Consider the following 21,546-nt stretch of genomic DNA (forward strand, 5'->3'; position numbering starts at 1 on the left):
TGTGGAATCTAAAAAAATAATACAAATCAACTAACTTACAAAACAGAAACAGACTGACAGACCTAGAAAACAAACTTATTACCAGAGGGGAGTGATAAATTAGGACTATGGGATTAATAGATATACATTACTATATATAATATATATAAACAGCAGGGATTTGCCATAAAGCACATGGAACTATATTCAATCCCTTGTAATAACCTATAATGGAAAAGAATCTGAGGCTGTTCATCTGATACTAACACAATATTGTAAATCAAACTATAGTTTAATAAATACAATTTAAGAGTTTTAAAAAATGTACACGTACATAATTTTTTAAAACAAATGGAATTGTATCCACTGTGTTAGAGGTTATTTTTATTTACTAACATAATTATATAGTGACTTTTTTCCTAATGTCGATTTGATATTTCTTTGGGGTTAGTTGAATGACATTTTCGAAGTTTTTTGTTATAAGACAATACACAATTGTAAAAAAACAAACATTACAGAAATATATAATCTAAGAAGGCAAAAATTTCTCATAATCATATTTCTCCAGCTGTACCTATAAATAGTTACTAGATTATTTTTCATGGCGTATAGTTACATATTACAGTGTGACTTTTATTGGCTGTATACATTGCATTGGATTGATGTTTACAAATTTATGTAATCAATTTCCTAGTGTTTTGGTTGCTTCTAATTTATTTTGCTATTTACAGATAACTTTGAATGGGACATCTTTCTACATATATATATCTGCTTATTTCCATAGGATAAATTCCTAGAAGTAAAATCACTACATGAAAGAGGATACACAGCCTTAAGTTTTTCCATACAACTTGCCTTCTAGAAAATGGCAGTTCCTGCAGCAGTGCATGAAATTATTCATATCTACATGTACTCCTTAACTCTGACAGTTTTTCCTTTATTTTTCTATTCTGATTGGTAAAAACTAATATATAATTTTAAATCAATTTTTCATCCTAATGAAAGTGATGATTTCCCATGCTTAATGACTAATTTTTGTCTTGCTGATATTTCTGTTCTTCTCTTATTTTCTTTTCATTTGAATGAGCTCTTTTTGTATTGAGGATATCAGCACTCCAAGGATACAGATAGTCTGTTTGCTTAACTAAATTACAGGCATTTGTTTTTCTTGGTGTTGTTATATACTGTTTAAATTGCATAAACTTAAAAGTTAGTATATCTTTTAAAATTTTATATCTAGTAGGCTTGTTATTTGAGTTTATTTTTAAATAATATTTTTAAACAACTTTTGTATACTATTATCTAATAAATGCCCTATGTATCTTCTAATATAAAAGTATAAGCTGAAATAAATTTGGTAACTGCTAGATAACTTATGTTGAAAATGAGGAATAGAAAACTAATAGGCATTATTTTGTGACTAGTTTATTAATTTATCACTGATTTAATCAAGCTATTTTATTTTTTCTCTTGTTTATAGCTACAAGTGTATTCATCAGAGTTTGGAGGACAATAATAGATGTCCCAAGTGTAACTATGTTGTGGATAATATTGACCATCTGTATCCTAATTTCTTGGGTGAGTCTTTGGAATGATTTTTAATTTTTAAAAATATTTAGTTCCCAAAAGGGTGTGTTAGCACTAATTTATTTAGAGAACGTAGCTTAGAGGTAAGCAGTCTCTCCTACTCAGCAGGGTGCTTTTCCCAGTCTTCCCCGGGTTGTGACATTGATTCTATACCATATGTACCATATCATATTATATTTAAGTTTCATTAAAAAAAAAATTGACTGGTACAACTCTTAGATTCTTACATTGATGGCTGGACAGAATGTGAGGCTAAAGGAGAATGCCAGAGTTCCAGATACCTGTCTGTATATCATGTTGTGCATTCCTGTTGTTTCTACTTCTGGGGCAGAAGTGAGAAGCAATGGAGGAAAAGGTTAATGGAGAGGCGGAAGGGAGATAAAACTTGTATGTGAGGACTCCTAGATGGAGGAAGAGAGTCTATGACCTGGGGAGGTGATTGAAAAGTAAAACTGGGGAAAGAAAGACAATGGATATGGAATTTTTGAGGGAGGAATGGTGACTGGAGAAGAGAGGCACAAACAGGGAACCCTTAAGGTAAATGGTAAGTGATTGGGAATAGTATCTAGTTAGAGGCCAATTATGAAAAATCTAAAAATTCTACATGTTGAAAAGCCTAAGATATTGTGGAAAATCTTTAGTTTGAGTTTTTGGAAATGAAGATTAATTTTCCAAAGATTAATTTTCAGGTATGGGTAGACATGAAGTAGGGCACTACTGGATATGTATATCAGAAAGGATAATTCTTCATTCTAAAGAGTAACACACTCAGAGTTAAGGATGTGGTGTCTACTTGTGTATTAGATTCTGACTTGCCAGTGCTTTGGTTGCAGTTTGATTTGTTTGGTGGTTTATAATACATCATGAATTGGAACCTTTTCAGCCATGGCTTTCCTTTTTTATCTCTGCTCTAAAATTACATTGGCTTCAATCCTTTTTTCTCTTTCACTCTTCAGTACAATCCAATATATTTTCATACAGGAAAATCATCAGATGATTGCATAGCAGAAATGAACTCTGAAGGAAATATTTTGAAGATTTTCTGTTGGAATACCAAGTTCTTCTAGGTAGATAAAGTCTTGTGGCAAACTAGGAGAATGAACTTAGGAAAAGAAGAAACACTGAGTGGTATGATACTCTGTGGGACTGGACTTCATGAGCTAAGTTAGGTGAAATGGAAACCAAAGTCCCACAAAGCAGAACCCTTTGTCCGTGAACTCACAAACATGGATTGATGCTGCTTTGTGCATCTAGAATCACTCTTCTATGAGTTGTCATAACTTTCGAAAATTACTTCTTCTTTTGGAATGGTTAAATACAGAAAGGAATCCAGTGGTCTGAAGATTTTGGTATTGATATTTACCAAATTTAATGAGTCCAAATTCTGTTACGTGAATTTCTAAATAGTGAGATAGAGAGAAAGAGAGAGAGGAGAGAGAGAGAGAGAGAGAGAGAGAGAGAGAACACCATTATACTGATATGGAAGGAATATGAAAATACAGCCCTAAGATGTAAAGTAATTTCATACTTTATATATTCTCAAATGTATATATTCAGTGAATAGAAGTCATAATTACTGATTTCCTAAGCTAGAAATTATCTTGTCAATGATACAGTTTTTTAAAAAAAATATTTATTTATTTATTTATTTGGCTGTGCCAGATCTTAGCTGTGGCACAAGGGATCCCCACTGCCGCACACGGGATCTTTGTTGCGACATGTGGCCTCTTAGTTGTGGCATGCAGTATCTAGTTCCCTGACCAGGGATTGAACCTGGGCCCCCTGCATTGGGAGCGTGGAGTCTTAACTGCTGGACCACCAGAGAAGTGTTTTTAACCTTCTCTTTATATGGATAAAAATTTTTGGTTTTGGGTAATTGGAGTGTGTTTTATGCCCATATTTGAAATTTTTTAATTATAGTGCAGCTTCCAGTGTGATTATTTATGTCAGCCATAGAAATAACATTTCATCCTGATACATCTGTTTCTGTTTTACTGCCCATCACCCTTTCCAGTCTTTAGCTTTGTACAGTGATGGTCAAATCCTTTGGTTCCCATGCACTCAGGATGCTACTGAGATCTATTTCTGAAAGTGGAATATCATTTGTTTTTTCTGTACTGAAAAAACTATTCCCATTGCTTTAGTCTGATTTACATGATTTGTATAGTGCCTGTAGTTCTTGGTTGGATTAAAAAGACCTTGAACCTTTTAAAAGTAATTTCAGATTTCCTCTTGAGCATGGTGAAATAAGTATAAGTTCTATGATTCTGAAGTGTTCTAGGTAGACTTGCACCTTTTTTATTGCTAGGTTAGGACCCTTCACTTTTAATGCTTTACGTTTACCTTAGTCATGGATAGAGGGCTGGGCTACCCATTTTCTGTAGCAGTGGTCTTCAAACCTTTTTGCTTGGGTGACCCATATAAAAATTCTGAAAAATAATGTACTTCTTCCCACATTGATGCCACATTTTAAATGAGCATCCACATTTTTTCTTTATAATTTAAGTGTTTGTAAAGGATATAATTTTAGGAGTATTGTAAATATGGTTATTTAAAAATAAGCTTTATCTCTTTTTAAAATATATCCAGTAGAATCTGAATAGTATAGTGATTTGATACTTATCATTGATTCAAAAATAAATACTTTTCATTAACAATGGGAAATTTCATTCTTTGTCTCTTTGAACTTATTCTTAAATTGCATATTGCTCACATAATTTTATCCTTATATAATATATTTCATGCTTGAAATTCTTATTGATTTATCTGTCATACTTTTCTGTAACAGAAAGTAGAACTTATAGACCTTGAAGTTTCTTTTGAACATAATTTTATATTAAGTATTTTAAAAATCTTAAATGTTTTATCTGAGTTGTTATTGTAATTATTAGACATGCAATTGATCAAATAAATATTTACAAATTTTATAAAGTATTAGACATAAAAATTTATTGAAAATCGGCTGCTTAATGTGTGATGGTGTCCTCAATTAGTTCCATTGCCATTTGTGGTTATTACTAGGACAAGGACTCAGTTTCATTTGTATTCTTTTTATTTATTTATTTAGGATCATCACAGCTTTTTAAAAAATTGAGATATAACTGACATATAATATTGTGTAAGTTTAAGATTTTTCCTTTTTATTTTTGAAAGGGTAAGTCATGAGAAACTTTGCTTACATAAATAATTTGATGGGGATTGAAGGAACTTTGCTCCTGCTACATCACTTAGTTCTTTGATCTCCTTCTGAATTATGTGCTTCAATAAAAGCACTTACTTAGTCAAAAAAAATTTTTTAATACCCTATTAGTTAACAAGTCCACTCGTTTCTTCACTTTTAATGAAAGCAAAGAATTGGAAGCTAAACACTCAAGTAGGATAAGGTTTTTCTGGTCATTAGAGTCATGCGCTTTTTTGTCAAGACAGATATTTTGATTTTTCCTTTCATGCCCTAAGCACTACAGTAAAGTCCCTCGTTTTTCTTCTTTCTCTACCCCCGCCCCCCCGAAAAAAGGCTCACTCTCACTCTTCACCTTTCTATCCCCTTGGTCTTGAGAGCTCTCTTTCTCCTGATCCTGGAAGGCTCATGTGGGGTGAGGGGGTGTCTCTCCTCCCACCTCTGCAGTTGCTCTCCTACACTCTTGCCAAGGCTTAGCTCTCCCAGTCCCACCATGATGCATGATCTCTCTCCAGCTACCAACCCCCGCCCCCCATCCCCCACCCCCCAGCAATCTCTTTTCTAGTGTTCTCTGTGTATAAAATTTGTAAATTGAATATTTTTATCTCTCTAATGAATGACCCTCTTATTCTTTAATGTAAAAGGTAACGTACACGCAAAATTTAAAATCCTTGTTTAAAAAGATGTAGGCAGCTCACATAACGTCTTTACTACTGCCAAGTGCTTTCCCAGGTGCTTTATGTGAGTTAACTCATTTAATTCTCAGTCCTATGACATAGGTAATTGTTGTCATCCTCATTCCTCCAGCGAGGAAATTAAAGCACAGAGAAGTCAAGTAACTTGTGTAAAGTTCTACAGCCAGTAAGTGGCGGAATTGGGATTTGGTCCTAAGCAGTCTGGCTTGAGTATGTGCTTTTACTATACTATCCTGCCTCTGAAAAGACAATTGCTAGAATGAAAGCTTTAGCAGTAGAAAGGCATTGTTTGTTCTTAGTACTATGGCTATTATAAGGATCCAGAGAATTATAATTATGGATATAGAATATTCACGTTCAGTGGTATATGAGATTTCTTGGTAAAATCCAATGTGGTGTACATATTTAAGTATTACAATTATTTAAGTTACAATTTTTATTTAAATAGCTAATTCTCTAACTGAAACATTAAATTCTTATTCACACACTCCTGTTTATTCCCACTACGTTATTTCAAGTTCTCTCCTTTCTTCCCTGGATTATAATAACAACTGCTTGTGAGATAACAGACTCCTCAGAATCAGGCTCTGATCTGTCTATAGTTCCAGCCTTAGTTCTTAGCCCCTGTTAATCACTGACAAAATCACTCTGATCCTGTGTTTCATCTATATTGATTTTAAATCATCTTATATCCTGGTATTTGATGACTTTACCCCCTCCACGCACACACCATTTTTTTTGGCCGTGGAATCTTAGTTCACTGACCAGGGATTGAACCCAGGCCCATGGCAGTGAAAGCGCTGGGTCTTAACCACTGGACAGCCAGGGAATTCCCCCCACACACCCTTAATGTGAGTTCTTTTCCACTTTTCGTCCTGTTTAGTAAGTCCCTGTGTGCCTGTTATGGCCCAGTTCTAATGTCACCTTCTGTGTGAAGCCTGCTTGTTAATATTTTAATTGATCCTTGTCCTTTGTTCTTTTAAAATCTATTTCAATGATAGTACTGATTATCATATTATAACTGCTGCATCACATATATTTCTCTTCCTACTCTGAGTTGCTTGAGTCTTGGATTAAGTCTTACTTAGGTTGAGTCTTACTTAATCTTTAAAGCTTGGCTCCTAGTGTGGCCCTGGAACCTCTCTGATTTGTTCGAAAATATTTGTAGTAGATTGTGGTATAGTGGGAAGTATTAGATAGTTGGGTTTGTTTCCCAGCTCTGTCTTGTATTGTATGTCACCATGAGTAACTTCCTTATGCTCTTTCTAATATTCCCTCATCTCTAAAATGTGAAGAATAACCCATAGGATAATGTCTATAAATTAAAGGCTAATAAGGTAATAAGCTTAGTGCTAGTTGTCCTTTTCTTTATCAGTTTATTTTTTTTATCAATTGGGTGTTAAACACAAAAGAATCCAATTAAAAGTGGTTTGAACATTAAGGAAAATGTATTGATTTATACAAAAAGAATTTTTAGAATTGGTTAAGTTGGTATCTCAGTGATATTATCAAGTTCTTTCCATCTTTCTGGCCTTCTGTCTCCAGCAGATGTGTTGGTTCTTTGGCTAGCTCCCCTCAAGATTGCAAGATGGCTTTAAGCAGTTCCAGATATCATCCCTTAATGAAGGGAGAAAAAGAACTTGTTTTCTTCTATCCTTCTCTTCTGAAAGACAGCATACCCTTCGTTGGTCAAAATTAGGTCACATAGTTAACCCTCCGTCAATTGCTGGCAAGAGTGTATGACTAGATTGGCTTAGGTTAGTCAAGATTCATACCATGGGGCCAGTGAAGGATCTAGCCTCTCTGAAAGTATGTGACAGTTAGCATTCTGACATTTGGAAAAAAATCCTATTTTTATTTTTAAAAAAGCTTAGAATGGTTTATGAATAGGTAACTGACAGTGTTTGCCATGAAATTTATGGAAAAGTCACAAACAGAAAGAACAACAAATAAAAATCTTTAGTGCCTACCTCATAGAATCGGCCAGTTACCCTGTAGAGCATGGGACGATCTCATACAGTGAAGACTTGTCTTTCTCCAAGTGCTGATAGTGTCATCATTGAGACATGTAAGAGAAAGTACATATTCTGAAGAAGTCTCCTCTCGTAATAATAGTAGTGGTAATAATAGTAGTTGTAGTAGTAGTAGCTGCGGCAAAACTGTTTCTAATTTGAAGTAAAATAAAAACTTAGCATTTTCTGCTTAGCAGTTTTTAAGGTTTGGGACTTTTTAAAGTTAAATAGAATCCATGTAAACAGAACAATTGGACGATACATTTAATAAAAATATAGATTTTGTGTGCTTTTTGTTTTGTTTCTGTTTTCAGTGAATGAGCTCATTCTCAAACAGAAGCAAAGATTTGAGGAAAAGAGGTTCAAATTGGACCACTCAGTGAGTAGCACCGTATGTTTCAACTCTTACTACTATTTTTAATAAATCTCAATTTGCTGTTTTTATTGGTTTAATATTAATTAGGTGTTAAAGCTTAGCATATTATTGATTTTTCTTAAAGGAGATTTAAGATTATTCTATTCAATAAAGAACTTTCTTACCTGCATTGTCTAAAATTTACTCTTATCTTTTGAAAGGTCTGGTGAGATTACATAGAGTCAGAGTTGGCTTGTAATACATTACATTTGAAGAATTATATGGCAGGGTGAAACTATGGGTGGTAATTTGAAAAAAAAGACTCTCAGTTTAAGAGGATTAGCCCAAATTATTGAAGCAAATGAGCTTAAATTAATACCTTACCAAATACAAAGTTGCAAATATGGTTAGACAAGTAATTAAAATCCAGGCACTTATTTTGAAGAGAATTATACCTTTAGAGATGCTGACTTAACATGTCTTAAATATGCCTTTCATATCCATTGTTTAAATTTATTTAGGGGAGAAATAGTGATTAAATTATAATTAGAAGGCATTGGGGAGCCACAAGCTGGGGAAGGAATAGGTTGGAATGTCATAGTTTATTTTTGATATGTTATCTAATAAGCATATTAGGAAGTAGCAAACATTTATTTTTGACTCTCTAAAACAATTGTCTTAGGAAGTTGCTGTGTTTCTTCTTTTCTTTGTTTTTAGAATGGCCACAGGTGGCAAATATTTCAGGATTTGTTGGGAACTGACCAAGATAATCTTGATTTGGCCAATGTCAACCTCATGTTGGAGTTACTAGTGCAGAAGAAGAAACAACTGGAAGCAGTAAGTGGCCCCTGAACTTTAAAAAATTTTGTTTTAAATGGTGCTCTGTCAGTTGCATTGAAAAAGATCTAGAAATGTTTAAAAATAATAGGGTAGGATTACTCAGTCCATCCAGTTTTATTCAATAAGAAACATCTGCAAGCTACGACTTCTAACAGGTTCCCCTTTTTCAATTCAAAGAAAGAACAAATTCCTTATAATACAACTTACTGGCAATGGCCAGTTTGTATTAACAAAAGCTGAATGTTAAGATCATGAGAAAGTACAGTTTCATTTTAAAAGGGAACAATTACATTGGTTATTTTTTCTTCTAGTGAATCTTCCCCTCTTCACATATGGGATTTGGAGGAGAAAACAGTGATTATTTCTACCTACATAAAATCCTTCCAGCAGGTGTTGATTGGCAGTAGCAGCAGTCTGTGGCTTAACTAAGGGTATTTAGAAAGATGGGAACTGGAAAGAAATTATATTCTGTTTCATGTAATGGAATCTAAATACATGAAAAATTGCATTTATTTCTGGTAAATAAATGTAAACAATATAAAATGGGAATTTGCATGTGTTCGTTAGGAATTGAGTATGCTTCATTATAAAGAATATATACCTTAGCACAAGCAAATACCCAACCTGACCTAGCTTAAACAAAAAGGGGATATAAATTGACAGAATAAGGGACTGAGTAGCTTACACACATAAAAAGGAAGAGCTTAACAACCAAATGTTGGGAAGATTGGAACCGTCACTTCTCTGGAGACTATATGCAAATGAAATCAGATACTTGAATGTTGTTGGGAGTTTTTCTTTTTTACTTTTCATGACTGTTTCTTTAGGACAGGTCTGATTTTCTTTTCTCGGATTTTTATTATGTGGCGGATAATGTGGTCACCTGTACTTCCTCCTTTATATTTATGTTTTTTTGATCAAAGAAGAAAAAGAGCTTTGTAGCTTGATTTTAAAAAATTCTGTGGATAGATTCTGATTAACATAGCCTGGATCTGGATACCACTTAAGAGAATGAGAATCTCTTAGGAGGAGGAAGGAGTAGGTGAGGTTGAGCTGACCAAAATGAGTCTACCATGCTGTGTCTTTTTTGTGGTGGGAATTTCTCCTGTGTTTTTGGTGGGGGGGTGGGGGGGACTTTACCTTTAATTTATTTTTTTCTTTCAGTTTTGTTGAGATGTAATTGATATATAGCACTGTGTAAGTTTAAGGTATACAGCATAATGACTTCATGCATATATTGTGAAAGATTACCACAGTAAATTTACTTAACATATATCATCTCATATAGATACAAGAAAAAAGAGGAAGAAAAAGTTTTTTTCCTTGTGATGAGAACTTTTAGGATTTACTCTCTTAGCAACTTTCAAATATACTTTACAGCAGTGTTAACTATAGTCATCATGTTGTATGTCATATCCTCAGTACTTATTTATCTTAAAACTGGAAGTTTGTGCTTCTTGACCTTCATTCAATTCCCCCATCCCCTGCTTCTAGTAACCACAAATCTGATCTTTTTCTGTGAGCTTGGTGTTTCTAGTTTTTTTGTTTTCTTCTTTTAAGCTTCCACATGTAAGTGAGATCATGTAGTGCTTGTCTCTCTTTCTGACTTACTTCATTTATACTGCTCATAAAGTCCATCCATGTTGTCACAAGTGGCAGAATTTCCTTCTTTTTTATGGCTGTATAGTATTCCATTGTATATATACCACATCTTTATCCAATCATGCATTGATGGACACTTAGGTTATTAACATATCTTGGAAATTGTAAATAATGCTGCATGAACATGAGGGTGCAGATATTGCTCTGACATAGCAATTTAATTTCCTTTGGATATATACCCAGAAATGGGATTGATGGATCATATGGTAGTTTTATTTTTAATTTTTTTAGGAACCTCTACTATTTTCCATAGTGGCTATACCAATTTACATTCCCACCAGCAGTGCACAAGGATTTCCTTTCCTCCACATCCTCACCAGCATTTGTTCTTTCTTGTCTTTTGGATGGTGGCCATTGTAACCTGTGTGACGTGATGTCTCCTTGTGGGTTTTTTTTTTTTTTGCAGTATGCGGGCCTCTCACTGTTGTGGCCTTTCCCGTTGCAGAGCACAGGCTCTGGACATGCAGGCTCAGTGGCCATAGCTCATGGGCCCAGATGCTCCGTGGCATGTGGGATCTTCCCGGACCGGGGCACGAACCCGTGTCCCCTGCATCGGCAGACGGACTCTCAACCACTGCGCCGCCAGGGAATCTCCCTCCTTGTGGTCTTGATTTCTATTTCCCTAATGATTTGTGAGGTTGAACACCTTTTCATGTACCTGTTGATCATTTGAATGTCTTATTTGGAAAATCCTTTGCCCATTTTTAAATTGGATTATTTGGGGGGTTTTTTGCTATTGAATTATATGAATTCTTTATATACAGTATTTTGGATATTAACCTCTTATCAGATATATGATCTGCAAATATTTTCTCCCATTGCATCGGTCGCATTTTCACTTTGTTGATCATTTCCTTCGTTGTGCAGAAGCTTGTATGTTTGATATAGTCATACTTGTTTATTTTTGATTTTTTTGCTTTTGCTTTAGGTGTCATATCCCAAAAATTGTTGCCAAGACTCTCCTATGATTTTAAACATAGTTTTCTATTAGGATCTATCGTGTGCTAGATGTTGTGTTAAGTGTAGTGGAAAAGACAGGATTCTGCTGTGTGTGTGTGTGTGTGTGTGTGTGTGTGTGTTGGGGGGGATAGGGTGGAGTAGCTGAGGAGATAAACTAAAGTAAATATTTTCACATAGTGATAAGTGATGTAAAAATACTTCTCTATGATAGACTGAACAAACAGTCTTGCTCCCTTAATGCTATTAAAATGACAGTAGAGAGGAACTTCAAGATGGTGGAAGAATAAGACGTGGAGGTCACGTTCCTCCCCACAAATACATCAGAAATACTTCTACATGTGGAACAGCTCCTACAGAACACCTACTGAATGCTGGCAGAAGACCTCAGACCTCCCAAAAGGCAAGAAACTCCCCCATGTACCTGGGTAGGGCAAAAGAAAAAAGAAGAAACAGAGACAAAAGAATAGGGATGGGACCTGCACAGCGGGAGGGAGCTGTGAAGGAGGAAAGGTTTCCACACACTAGAAGCCCCTTCGTGGGCGGAGACTGTGGGTGGCGGAGGGGGGACGCTTCGGCGCCACGGAGGAGAGCACAGCAACAGGGGTGCAGAGGGCAAAGCGGGGAGATTCCCGCACAGAGGATCGGTGCCAACTAGCACTCACCAGCCCAAGAAGCTTGTCTGCTCAACCCGGGATGGGTGGGAGTTGAGAGCTGAGGCTCCGGCTTCGGTCGGATCCCAGGGAGAGGACTGGGGTTGGCTGTGTGAACACAGCCTGAAGGGGGCTAGTGTGCCATGGCTAGCCGGGAGGGAGTCCTGGAAAAGGTCTGGACCTGCCTAAGAGGCAAGAGACTTTTTCTTGCCTCTTGGTTTCCTGGTACGCAAGGAGAGGGAATTAAGAGCGCCGCTTAAAGGAGCTCCAGAGACGGGCGCGAGCCGCGGCTAAAAGTGTGGAACCCAGAGATGGGGATGAGATGCTAAGGCTGCTGCTGCAGCCCCCAAGAAGCCTGTGTGCAAGCACACTTGTGCAGCAAGCCACTGCCAGGGTCCTGTGATCAAGGGACAGCTTCCCTGGGAGAACACACGGCACGTCTCAGGCTGGTGCAAAGTCATGTTGGCCTCTGCCGCCGCAGGCTTGCCCCGCATTCCATACGCCTCCCTCCCCTCAGCCTGAGTGAGCCAGAGACCCCGAATCAGCTGCTCCTTTAACCCTGTCCTGTCTGAGCGGGAAACAGGCACCCTCAGGCGACCTACACGCAGAGGCGGGGCCAAATCCAAAGCTGAACCACAGGAGCAGTGCGAACAAAGAAGAGAAAGGGAAATTTCTCCCAGCAGCCTCAGGAGCAACAGATTAAATCTCCACAATCAACTTGGTGTACCCTGCATCTGTGGAATACCTGAATAGACAACAAATCATCCCAAATTGAGGAGGTGGACTTTGGGAGCAGCGATATATATATATATATATATATATATATATACACACACACATATATATATATGTGTATATATATGTTTATATATATATATATTTTGTGTGTGTGTGTGTGTGAGTGTGTATGCATATGCTTCTGTGTGTGATTTTGTCTGTATAGCTTTCTTTTTAACATTTGTCCTATGGTTCTGTCTGTCCCTTTTTTTTTAGTATAGTTTTTAGCACTTGTTATCATTGGTGGATTTGTTTTTTGGTTTGGTTGCTCCTTTCTTTCTTTTTTTTATTACTTTTTAAATCTTTTTTGATAATTATTTTTTATTTTAATAAATTTATTTTATCTTATTTCATTTTATTTTGTTTCATTTCATTTTATTTTATTTCATTTCATTTCATCATCTTTCTTTCTTTTTTTCTCCCTTTTAATCTGAGCCATGTGGATGACAGGATTTTGGTGCTCCAGCCAGGCGTCAGGGATGTGCTTCTGAGGTGGGAGAGCCAAGTTCAACACATTGGTCCACCAGAGACCTCCCAGCTCCACGTAATATCAAATGGTGGAAATCTCCCAGAGATCTCAATCTCAATGGCAAGACCTAGCTCCACTCAACGACCAGTAAGCTACAGTGCTGGACACCCTATGCCAAAAAACTAGCAAGACAGGAACACAGCCCCACCCATTAACAGAGAGGCTGCCTAAAATCATAATAAGGTTACAGACACCCCAGAACACACCACCAGATGTGGACCTGCCCACCAGAAAGAGAAGATCCAGCCTTATCCACCAGAACACAGGCACTAGTCTCTTCCTCCAGGAAGCACAACCTACTGAACCAACCTTAGCCACTGGAGGAGGACACCAAAAACAATGGGAACTACGAACCTGCAGCCTGCGAAAAGGAGACTCCAAACACAGTAAGTTAAACTAAATGAGAAGACAGAGAAACACACAGCAGATGAAAGAGCAAGGTAAAAACCCACCAGACCTAAGAAATGAAGAGAAAATAAGCAGTCTACCTGAAAAAGAATTCAGAATAATGGTAGTAAAGATGATCCAAAATCGTGGAAATAGAATGGAGGAAATACAAGAAACGTTTAACAAGGACCTAGAAGAACTAAAGAGCAAACAAACAGTGATGAAGAACACAATAAATGAAATTTGAAATATTCTAGAAGGAATCAATGGCAGAATAACTGAGGCAGAAGAACGGATAAGTGACCTGGAAGATAAAGTAGTGAAAATAACTACTACACAGCTGAATAAAGAAAAAAGAATGAAAAGAATTGAGGACAGTCTCACAGACCTCTGGGAGAACATTAAATGCACCAACAATCGAATTATAGGGGTCCCAGAAGAAGAAGAGAAAAAGAAAGGGACTGAGAAAATATTTGAAGAGATTATAGTTGAAAACTTACCTAATATGGGAAAGGAAATAGTTAATCAAGTCCAGGAAGCACAGAGAGTCCCATACAGGATAAATCCAAGGAGAAACAGGCCAAGACACATTAATCAAACTATAAAAAATTAAATATAAAGAAAAAATATTAAAAGCAGCAAGGGAAAAACAACAAACAACATACAAGGCAATCTTCATAAGGTTAACAGCTGCTGTTTCAGCAGACACTCAGCAAGCCAGAAGGGAGTGGCAGGACATTTTAAAGTGATGAAAGAGAAAAACCTACAACCAAGATTTCTCCACCCAGCAAGGATCTCATTCAGATTTGATGGAGAAATTAAAACCTTTACAGACAAGCAAAAGGTAAGAAAACTCATTACCACCAAACCAGCTTTAAAACAAATGCTAAAGGAACTTCTCTAGGCAGGAAACACAAGAGAAGGAAAAGACGTACAATAACAAACCCAAAACAATTAAGAAAATGGTAATAGAAACATATATATTGATAATTACCTTAAATGTAGATGGATTAAATGATCCAACCAAAAAACATAGACTGGCTGAATGGATACAAAAAAAAGACCCATATATATGCTGTCTACCAGAGGCCCACTTCAGACCTAGGGACACATACAGACTGAAAGTCAGGGGATGGAAAAAGATATTCCATGCAAATGTAAATCAAAAGAAAGCTGGATTAGCAATCCTCATATCAGACAAAATAGACTTTAAAACAAAGACTATTATAAGAACCAAAGAAGGACACTACATAATAATCAAGGGATCAATCCAAGAAGAAGATATAACAATTGTAAATATTTATGCACCCAACATAGGAGCACCTCAATACATAAGGCAAATATTAACAGACATAAAAGGGGACATCAACAGTAACACAATCATAGTAGGGGACTTTAACACCCCACTTTCATCAATGGACAGATCATCCAAAATGAAAATAAACAAGGAAACATAATCTTTAAATGATACATTAAACAAGATGGACTTAATTGAAATTTATAGGACATTCCATCTAAAAGCAACAGAATACACTTTCTTCTCAAGTGCTCATGGAACATTCTCCAGGATAAATCATATCTTGGGTCACAAATCAAGCCTTGGTAAATGTAAGAAAACTGAAGTTGTATCCAGTATCTTTTCTGACCACAACGCTATGAGACTGGATATCAATTACAGGAAAAAATCTGTAAAATGTGCAAACACGTGGAGGCTAAACAATACACTACTTAATAACGAAGAGATCACTGAATAAATCAAAGAGGAAATCAAAAAATACCTAGAAACAAATGACAGTGAAATTACAGTGACTCAAAACCTATGGGATGCAGCAAAAGCAGTTCTAAGAGGGAAGTTTATAGCAATACAATCCTACCTTAAGAAACAAGAAACATCTCAAATAAACAACCTAACCTTATAGCTAAAGAAATTAGAGAAAGAAGAACAAAAAAAGTCCCAATGTTAGCAGAGGGAAATAAATCATAAAGATCAGATTAGAAATAAATGAAAAAGAAATGAAGGAAACAATAGCAAAGATCAATAAAACTAAAAGCTGGTTCTTTGAGAAGATAAACAAAATTGATAAACAATTAGCCAGACTCATCAAGAAAAAAAGGGAGAAGAGTCAAATCAATAGAATTAGAAATGAAAAATGGAGAAGTAACAACTGACACTGCAGGAATACAAAGGATCATGAGAGATTGCTAGAAGCAGTTGTATGCCAATAAAATGGACAACCTGGAAGAAATGGACAAATCCTTAGAAATGCACAACCTTCTGAGAATGAATCAGGAAGAAATAGAAAATATGAACAGACCAGTCATAAGCACGGAAATTGAAACTGTGATTAAAAATCTTCCAACAAACGAAAGCCCGGGACCAGATGGCTTCACAGGCGAATTCTATCAAACATTTAGAGAAAAGCTAACACTTATACTTCTCAAATTCTTCCAAAATATAGCAGAGGGAGAAACACTCTCAAACTCATTCTACAAGGCCACCATCACTCTGACACGAAAACCAGACACAGATGTCACAAACAAAAGTACAGGCCAATATCACTGTTGAACATAGATGCAAAATCCTCAAGAAAATACTAGCAAACAGAATCCAACAGCACATTAAAAGGATGATACACCATGATCAAGTGGGGTTTATCCCAGGAATGCCAGGATTCTTCAATATACGCAAATTACTCCATGTGATACACCATATTAACAAATTGAAGGAGAAAAATCATATGATCATCTCAGTAGATGCAGAGAAAGGTTTTGACAGAATTCAACACCGGTTTATGATAAAAACCCTCCGGAAAGTGGGCATAGAGAGGACTTACCTCAACATAATAAAGGCCATATATGACAATCCCACAGCCAACATCGTCCTCAATGGTGAAAAACTGAAACCATTTCCACTAAGATTAGGAATATGACAAGGTTGCCCACTCTCACCACTGTTATTCAACATAGTTTTGGAAGTCTTAGCCACAGCAATCAGTGAAGAAAACGAAATAAAAGGAGTCTAAATCGGAAAAGAAGAAGTAAAGCTGTCACTGTGTGCAGATGACATGATACTATACATAGAGGATCCTAAAGATGCTACCAGAAAACTACTGGAGCTAATCAATGAATTTGGTAAAGTAAGAGGATACAAAATTAATGCACAGAAATCTCTTGCATTCCTGTGCAGTAATGATGAAAAATCTGAAAGTGAAATTAAGAAAACACTCCCATTTACCATTGCAACAAAAAGAATAAAATACCTAGGAATAAACCTACCTAAGGAGACAAAAGACCTGTATGCAGAAAATTATAAGACACTGATGAAAGAAATTAAAGATGATACAAATAGGTGGCGAGGTATACCATGTTTGTGGACTGGAAGAATCAACATTGTGAAAATGACTATACTACCCAAAGGAATCTACACCTTCAGTGCAATCCCTGTCAAATTACCAATGGCATTTTTCACAGAACTAGAGCAAAAAATTTCACAATTTGTATGGAAACACAAAAGACCCCGAATTGCCAAAGCAATCTTTAGAAAGAAAAATGGAGCTGGAGGAATCAGGCTCCTGGACTTCAGACTATACCTCAAAGCTACAGTAATCAAGACAGTATGGTACTGGCACAAAAACAGAAATATAGATCAATGGAACAGGATAGAGAGCCCAGAGATAAGCCCATGCACATATGGTCACCTTATCTTTGATAAAGGAGGCAGGAATATACAATGGAGAAAGGACAGCCTCTTCAATAAGTGGTGCTGGGAAAACTGGGTAGCTACATGTAAAAGAATGAAATTAGAACATTGCCTAAAACCATACACAAAAGTAAACTCAAAATGGATTAAATATCTAAGTGTATGGCCAGAGAGACACTATCAAACTCCTGGAGGAAAACATAGGCAGAACACTTTATGACATAAATCACAGCAAGATCCTTTTTGACCCACCTCCTAGAGAAATGGAGATAAAAACAAAAATAAACAAATGGGACCTAATGAAACTTCAAAGCTTTTGCACAACAAAGGAAACCATAAACAAGGTGAAAAGACAACCCTCAGAATGGGAGAATATATTTGTAAATGAAGCAGCTGACAAAGGATTAATCTCCAAAATTTACGAGAAGCTCATGCAGCTCAATATCAAAAAAACAAACAACTGAATCCAAAAATGGGCAGCAGATGTTAATAGACATTTGTCCAGAGAAGATGTACAGATTGCCAACAAACACATGAAAGAAGCTCAACATCATTAATCATTAGAGAAATGCAAATCAAAAGTACAATGAGATATCATCTCACACTGGTCAGAATGGCCATCATCAAAAAAATGTACAAACAACAAATGCTGGAGAGGGTGTAGAGAAAGGGGAACCCTCTTGCACTGTTGGTGGGAATGTAAATTGATACAGCCAGTATGGAGAACCGTATGGAGGTTCCTTAAAAAGGTAAAAATAGAACTACCGTATTACCCAGCAATCACACCTCTGGGTATATACCCTGAGAAAACGATGATTCAAAAAAGAGTCATGTACCACAATGTTCATTGCAGCTCTATTTAGAATATCCAGCATATGGAAGCAACCTAAGTGTCTATCGACAGATGAATGGGTGAAGAAGATGTGGCAAATATATACAATGGAATATTACTCTGCCATAAAAAGAAACGAAATTGAGTTATTTGTAGTGAGGTGGATGGACCTGGAGTCTGTCATACAGGGTGAAGTAAGTCAGGAGAAAAACCAATACTGTATGCTAACAGATATATATGGAATCTAAAAAAAAAAAAAAAGGTCATGAAGAACCTAGGGGCAACACTGGAATAAAGATGCAGATGTACTAGAGAATGGACTTGAGGACACAGGGAGGGGGAAGGGTAACCTGGGACAAAATGAGAGAGTGGCATGGACATATATACACTACCAAATGTAAAACCGATAGCTAGTCGGATGTAGCCACATAGCACAGGGAGATCAGCTCGGTGACTTGTGGCCACCTAGAGGGGTGGGATAGGGAAGGTGGGAGAGAGGGAGACGCAAGAGGGAAGAGATATGGTGATATATGTATATGTATAACTGATTTACTTTGTTATAAAGCAGAAACTAACACACCATTGTAAAGCAGTTATACTCCAATAAAGATGTTGAAAAGAAAATAAAATGACAGTAAAGGGACTTTTAAAAGGCCAAAGAATGGGAGAAGAGACAATGGCAGCAGTGGATGAAAAGTAATAGATTAAGACATCTGAGAAAGCTGAGCTAGCAGTGAGGAAGATCTAGGAAGGAACCCTTTTTATATTGTTAAACAAAGGCCTTGGAATTGGTAGCATGAGATAGCTCATACAGCAAAGGCTGAAAACAGGATGATTTGTTGAGGATCTGATCAAGAAGCAGTTGGATTCCCTGATCCCTTCTTGTACAACTCATAGCAAATGATTCTCCCTTTTCTACCTTAAGAGAACAGTAGAATTTTTTTTCCGTGGTGGTGGTTAAAGAGAGATTTTCTGGGCTATTGCACCACAGGCTCACTTAAGGGTGTGTATAGGCTATTTACTGAAGATAGGTAAGTTTACATACTGAATGTGAGAGCTGTTAACCTTATTCCCCCTTTGACGTGTCAACATTAACTTTTTTTTTGTCTCTGTCTTAGAATTGAGGAAGTACAGGTATCTTAGTTTTAGAACTCAGGTCTTTTCTGTTATTTTTTGATGAGGGAGCCAGTTCAGAATCAAACTTCCTGTTATAGGTATTATAGCATTTTTCATTATTGTTTTACTGTTTTACTTTGCATTATTATTTTACTTGATGAATATTTCTAACATACAGAAAAGTACAGAAAATAATGAGACTCTTGACTTATGTTGCAGTTTTAATAAATTGTAACACTTTACCATATTTGTCTTAGGTCTGCCTTTTGAGAATTAAATATTTTTTTATACTTAAAACCCTCTCATCTCATTCCATTCTCCCAGAGTAACCACCATATGAAGTTGGAAAGGATCCTTTTCAAGCGTGTATAAGCTTTTTTTAAACATATACTTGTATCTACAACTGTATATAAAGTATTGTCTGTGTAATTTAGAATTTTATATAAGGAGTTTCAAACTGTAGTTATCTTTTTGACCTATGCCTTTTTGTTTACTTTTTGAGGTTCCTGCTGATAAATGTAGATCTAGTTTAATTATTTTAACTTCTCTATAGTAATCTATTGCATGAACATTTCTATTCGCCTGTTGATGGACATTTAAGTTGCTCTGAATTCATAATTGTGAGTGTCAGTGCTGCATTTAGTATTGTTATTCATGTCTCCTTGTGCTCATATATATATACTTAGTGATTTAAGGAGTGGAATTGCTTTTCATAGGGTTTGAATGCCCATTTTAACCATATTAAATATTGCCATATTGCTCTTCTGTGGGTTTGTACCGTATCGACACTTGGTATTTTTTTTTAGTTTCTGCCAGTCTGATAGTTGTCAGATGCTTGTGTTTGTGTGTGTGTATGTGTGTGTTTTGTTTTGTCATTTTGTATTTTTTGTATTTCTGTGATTACTAGCGAAGAGAGTTTCTTCATTTGTTTGTTTATCTTGGTTTCTTATTTGATGAATTGCCTATTCATAGCCTATAACCATTTTCCTAATAGATTGTTTCTTTTTTCTTATTGATTTGTTAGAAGTATGTTGTGTGTGTGTGTGTGTGTGTGTGTGTGTGTGTGTGTGTGTGTATATTTTGGATATTGCTACTTTGCCAAATGCTATTTTGGTAATTGAGTTCTAGTTGAATTGTATTGTGAGACTGATTTATATGATTTTAGATTGAGTATTTTTCATGATTTCATTTATTTGTCTCATTGGCTTGTCAGATAGAACATTTTGTTTGGTTTCTTAGTGGTTGCTTTTGGGATTTTAATATAATTGCTATTACATTGTACTTTTGAGTAATATTATCCTACTTCATCAGTATTATAAGAACCTTACAACAGTATACTTCCATTTCTTCTCTCTCAGCATTTGTACTATTTTTGTCAAATGTTTTACTTCTATATATGTTATAACCATCCCCCCATAAATCATTATTAATTTTGGTTTAAACAATAAATTAATGTTTTTTGGAGATTTTTAAAAAGTTCTGTATATACATGTATTTATCATTTCTGGTGTACTTCATTGTCTTGTTTTCCATTCACTCTTTCATTCATTCTTTCGTGTGTGTTTTTAAAAAATATATATATATATATTTAGGGCTGCATTGGGTCTTCGTTGTTGCGCGTGGGCTTTCTCTAGTTGGGATGAGCGTGGGCTCTTCTTCTTTGTGGTGCATGGGCTCCTCGTTGCGATAGCTTCTCTTGTTGCAGAGTACGGGCTCTAGACACGCAGGCTTCAGTAGTTGTGGTGCATGGGCTTAGTTGCTCTGTGGCATGTGGGATCTTCCTGGACCAGGGATTGAACCCGTGTCCCTTGCATTGGCAGGCGGATTCTTAACCACTCTGCCACCAGGGAAGTCCCCATTCATTCTTCTGAATTCCATCTGTAATTTTCCTTCCACCTGAAGGACAGCTTTTATCATTTCTTTAGTGTAGATCTGGTGATGAATCTTTCACCTTCTATATCTGAGAACGTCTTTATTTACCCTTTATGCCAGAAAGGCAGTTCCAAATGAGTATAGAATTCTAGATTTACTTTTTTTCTTTCAGTATTTTAAAGATGTTGCTCCATTGTCCATTGTCTTGCATTGTTTCAGATGAGAAGTCTTTATCCTCAGAATGAAATGTATTTCTCAGTTTAAAATGTTCTTTTTGTGGTTTTTAGTATTTTGACTTTGATATACCTTGGTATAATTCCCCCCCCCGCCATGTTTCTTGTTCTTGGGGTTCTTTGAGATTCTTGGATTGGTAGGATTATAGTTTCCATAAGATTTGGAAAATTTTTGGTCATTA

At 36.2% G+C, this 21,546-nt stretch overlaps 1 protein-coding gene across 7 annotated transcripts in view; it reads left to right on the forward strand.

Moving 5' to 3' along the window:
- COP1 (COP1 E3 ubiquitin ligase) overlaps positions 1-21,546 on the forward strand; it is a 268,166-nt gene that overhangs the window by 45,344 nt on the left and 201,276 nt on the right. For 3 of the 7 annotated variants that reach the window (XM_060132901.1, XM_060132909.1, XM_060132881.1), the window contains exons 3-5: positions 1,460-1,557; positions 7,766-7,842; positions 8,524-8,643. In XM_060132901.1, the coding sequence (XP_059988884.1) occupies positions 1,460-1,557; positions 7,766-7,842; positions 8,524-8,643 (295 nt within the window). The remainder of the gene's footprint in view (positions 1-1,459; positions 1,558-7,765; positions 7,843-8,523; positions 8,644-21,546) is intronic. The other 4 variants (XM_060132916.1, XM_060132892.1, XM_060132926.1 and 1 more) reach the window with 3 other exon arrangements.

The sequence above is a fragment of the Lagenorhynchus albirostris genome, chromosome 2, assembly GCF_949774975.1.
Source record: "Lagenorhynchus albirostris chromosome 2, mLagAlb1.1, whole genome shotgun sequence".
NCBI lineage: Eukaryota > Metazoa > Chordata > Mammalia > Artiodactyla > Delphinidae > Lagenorhynchus > Lagenorhynchus albirostris.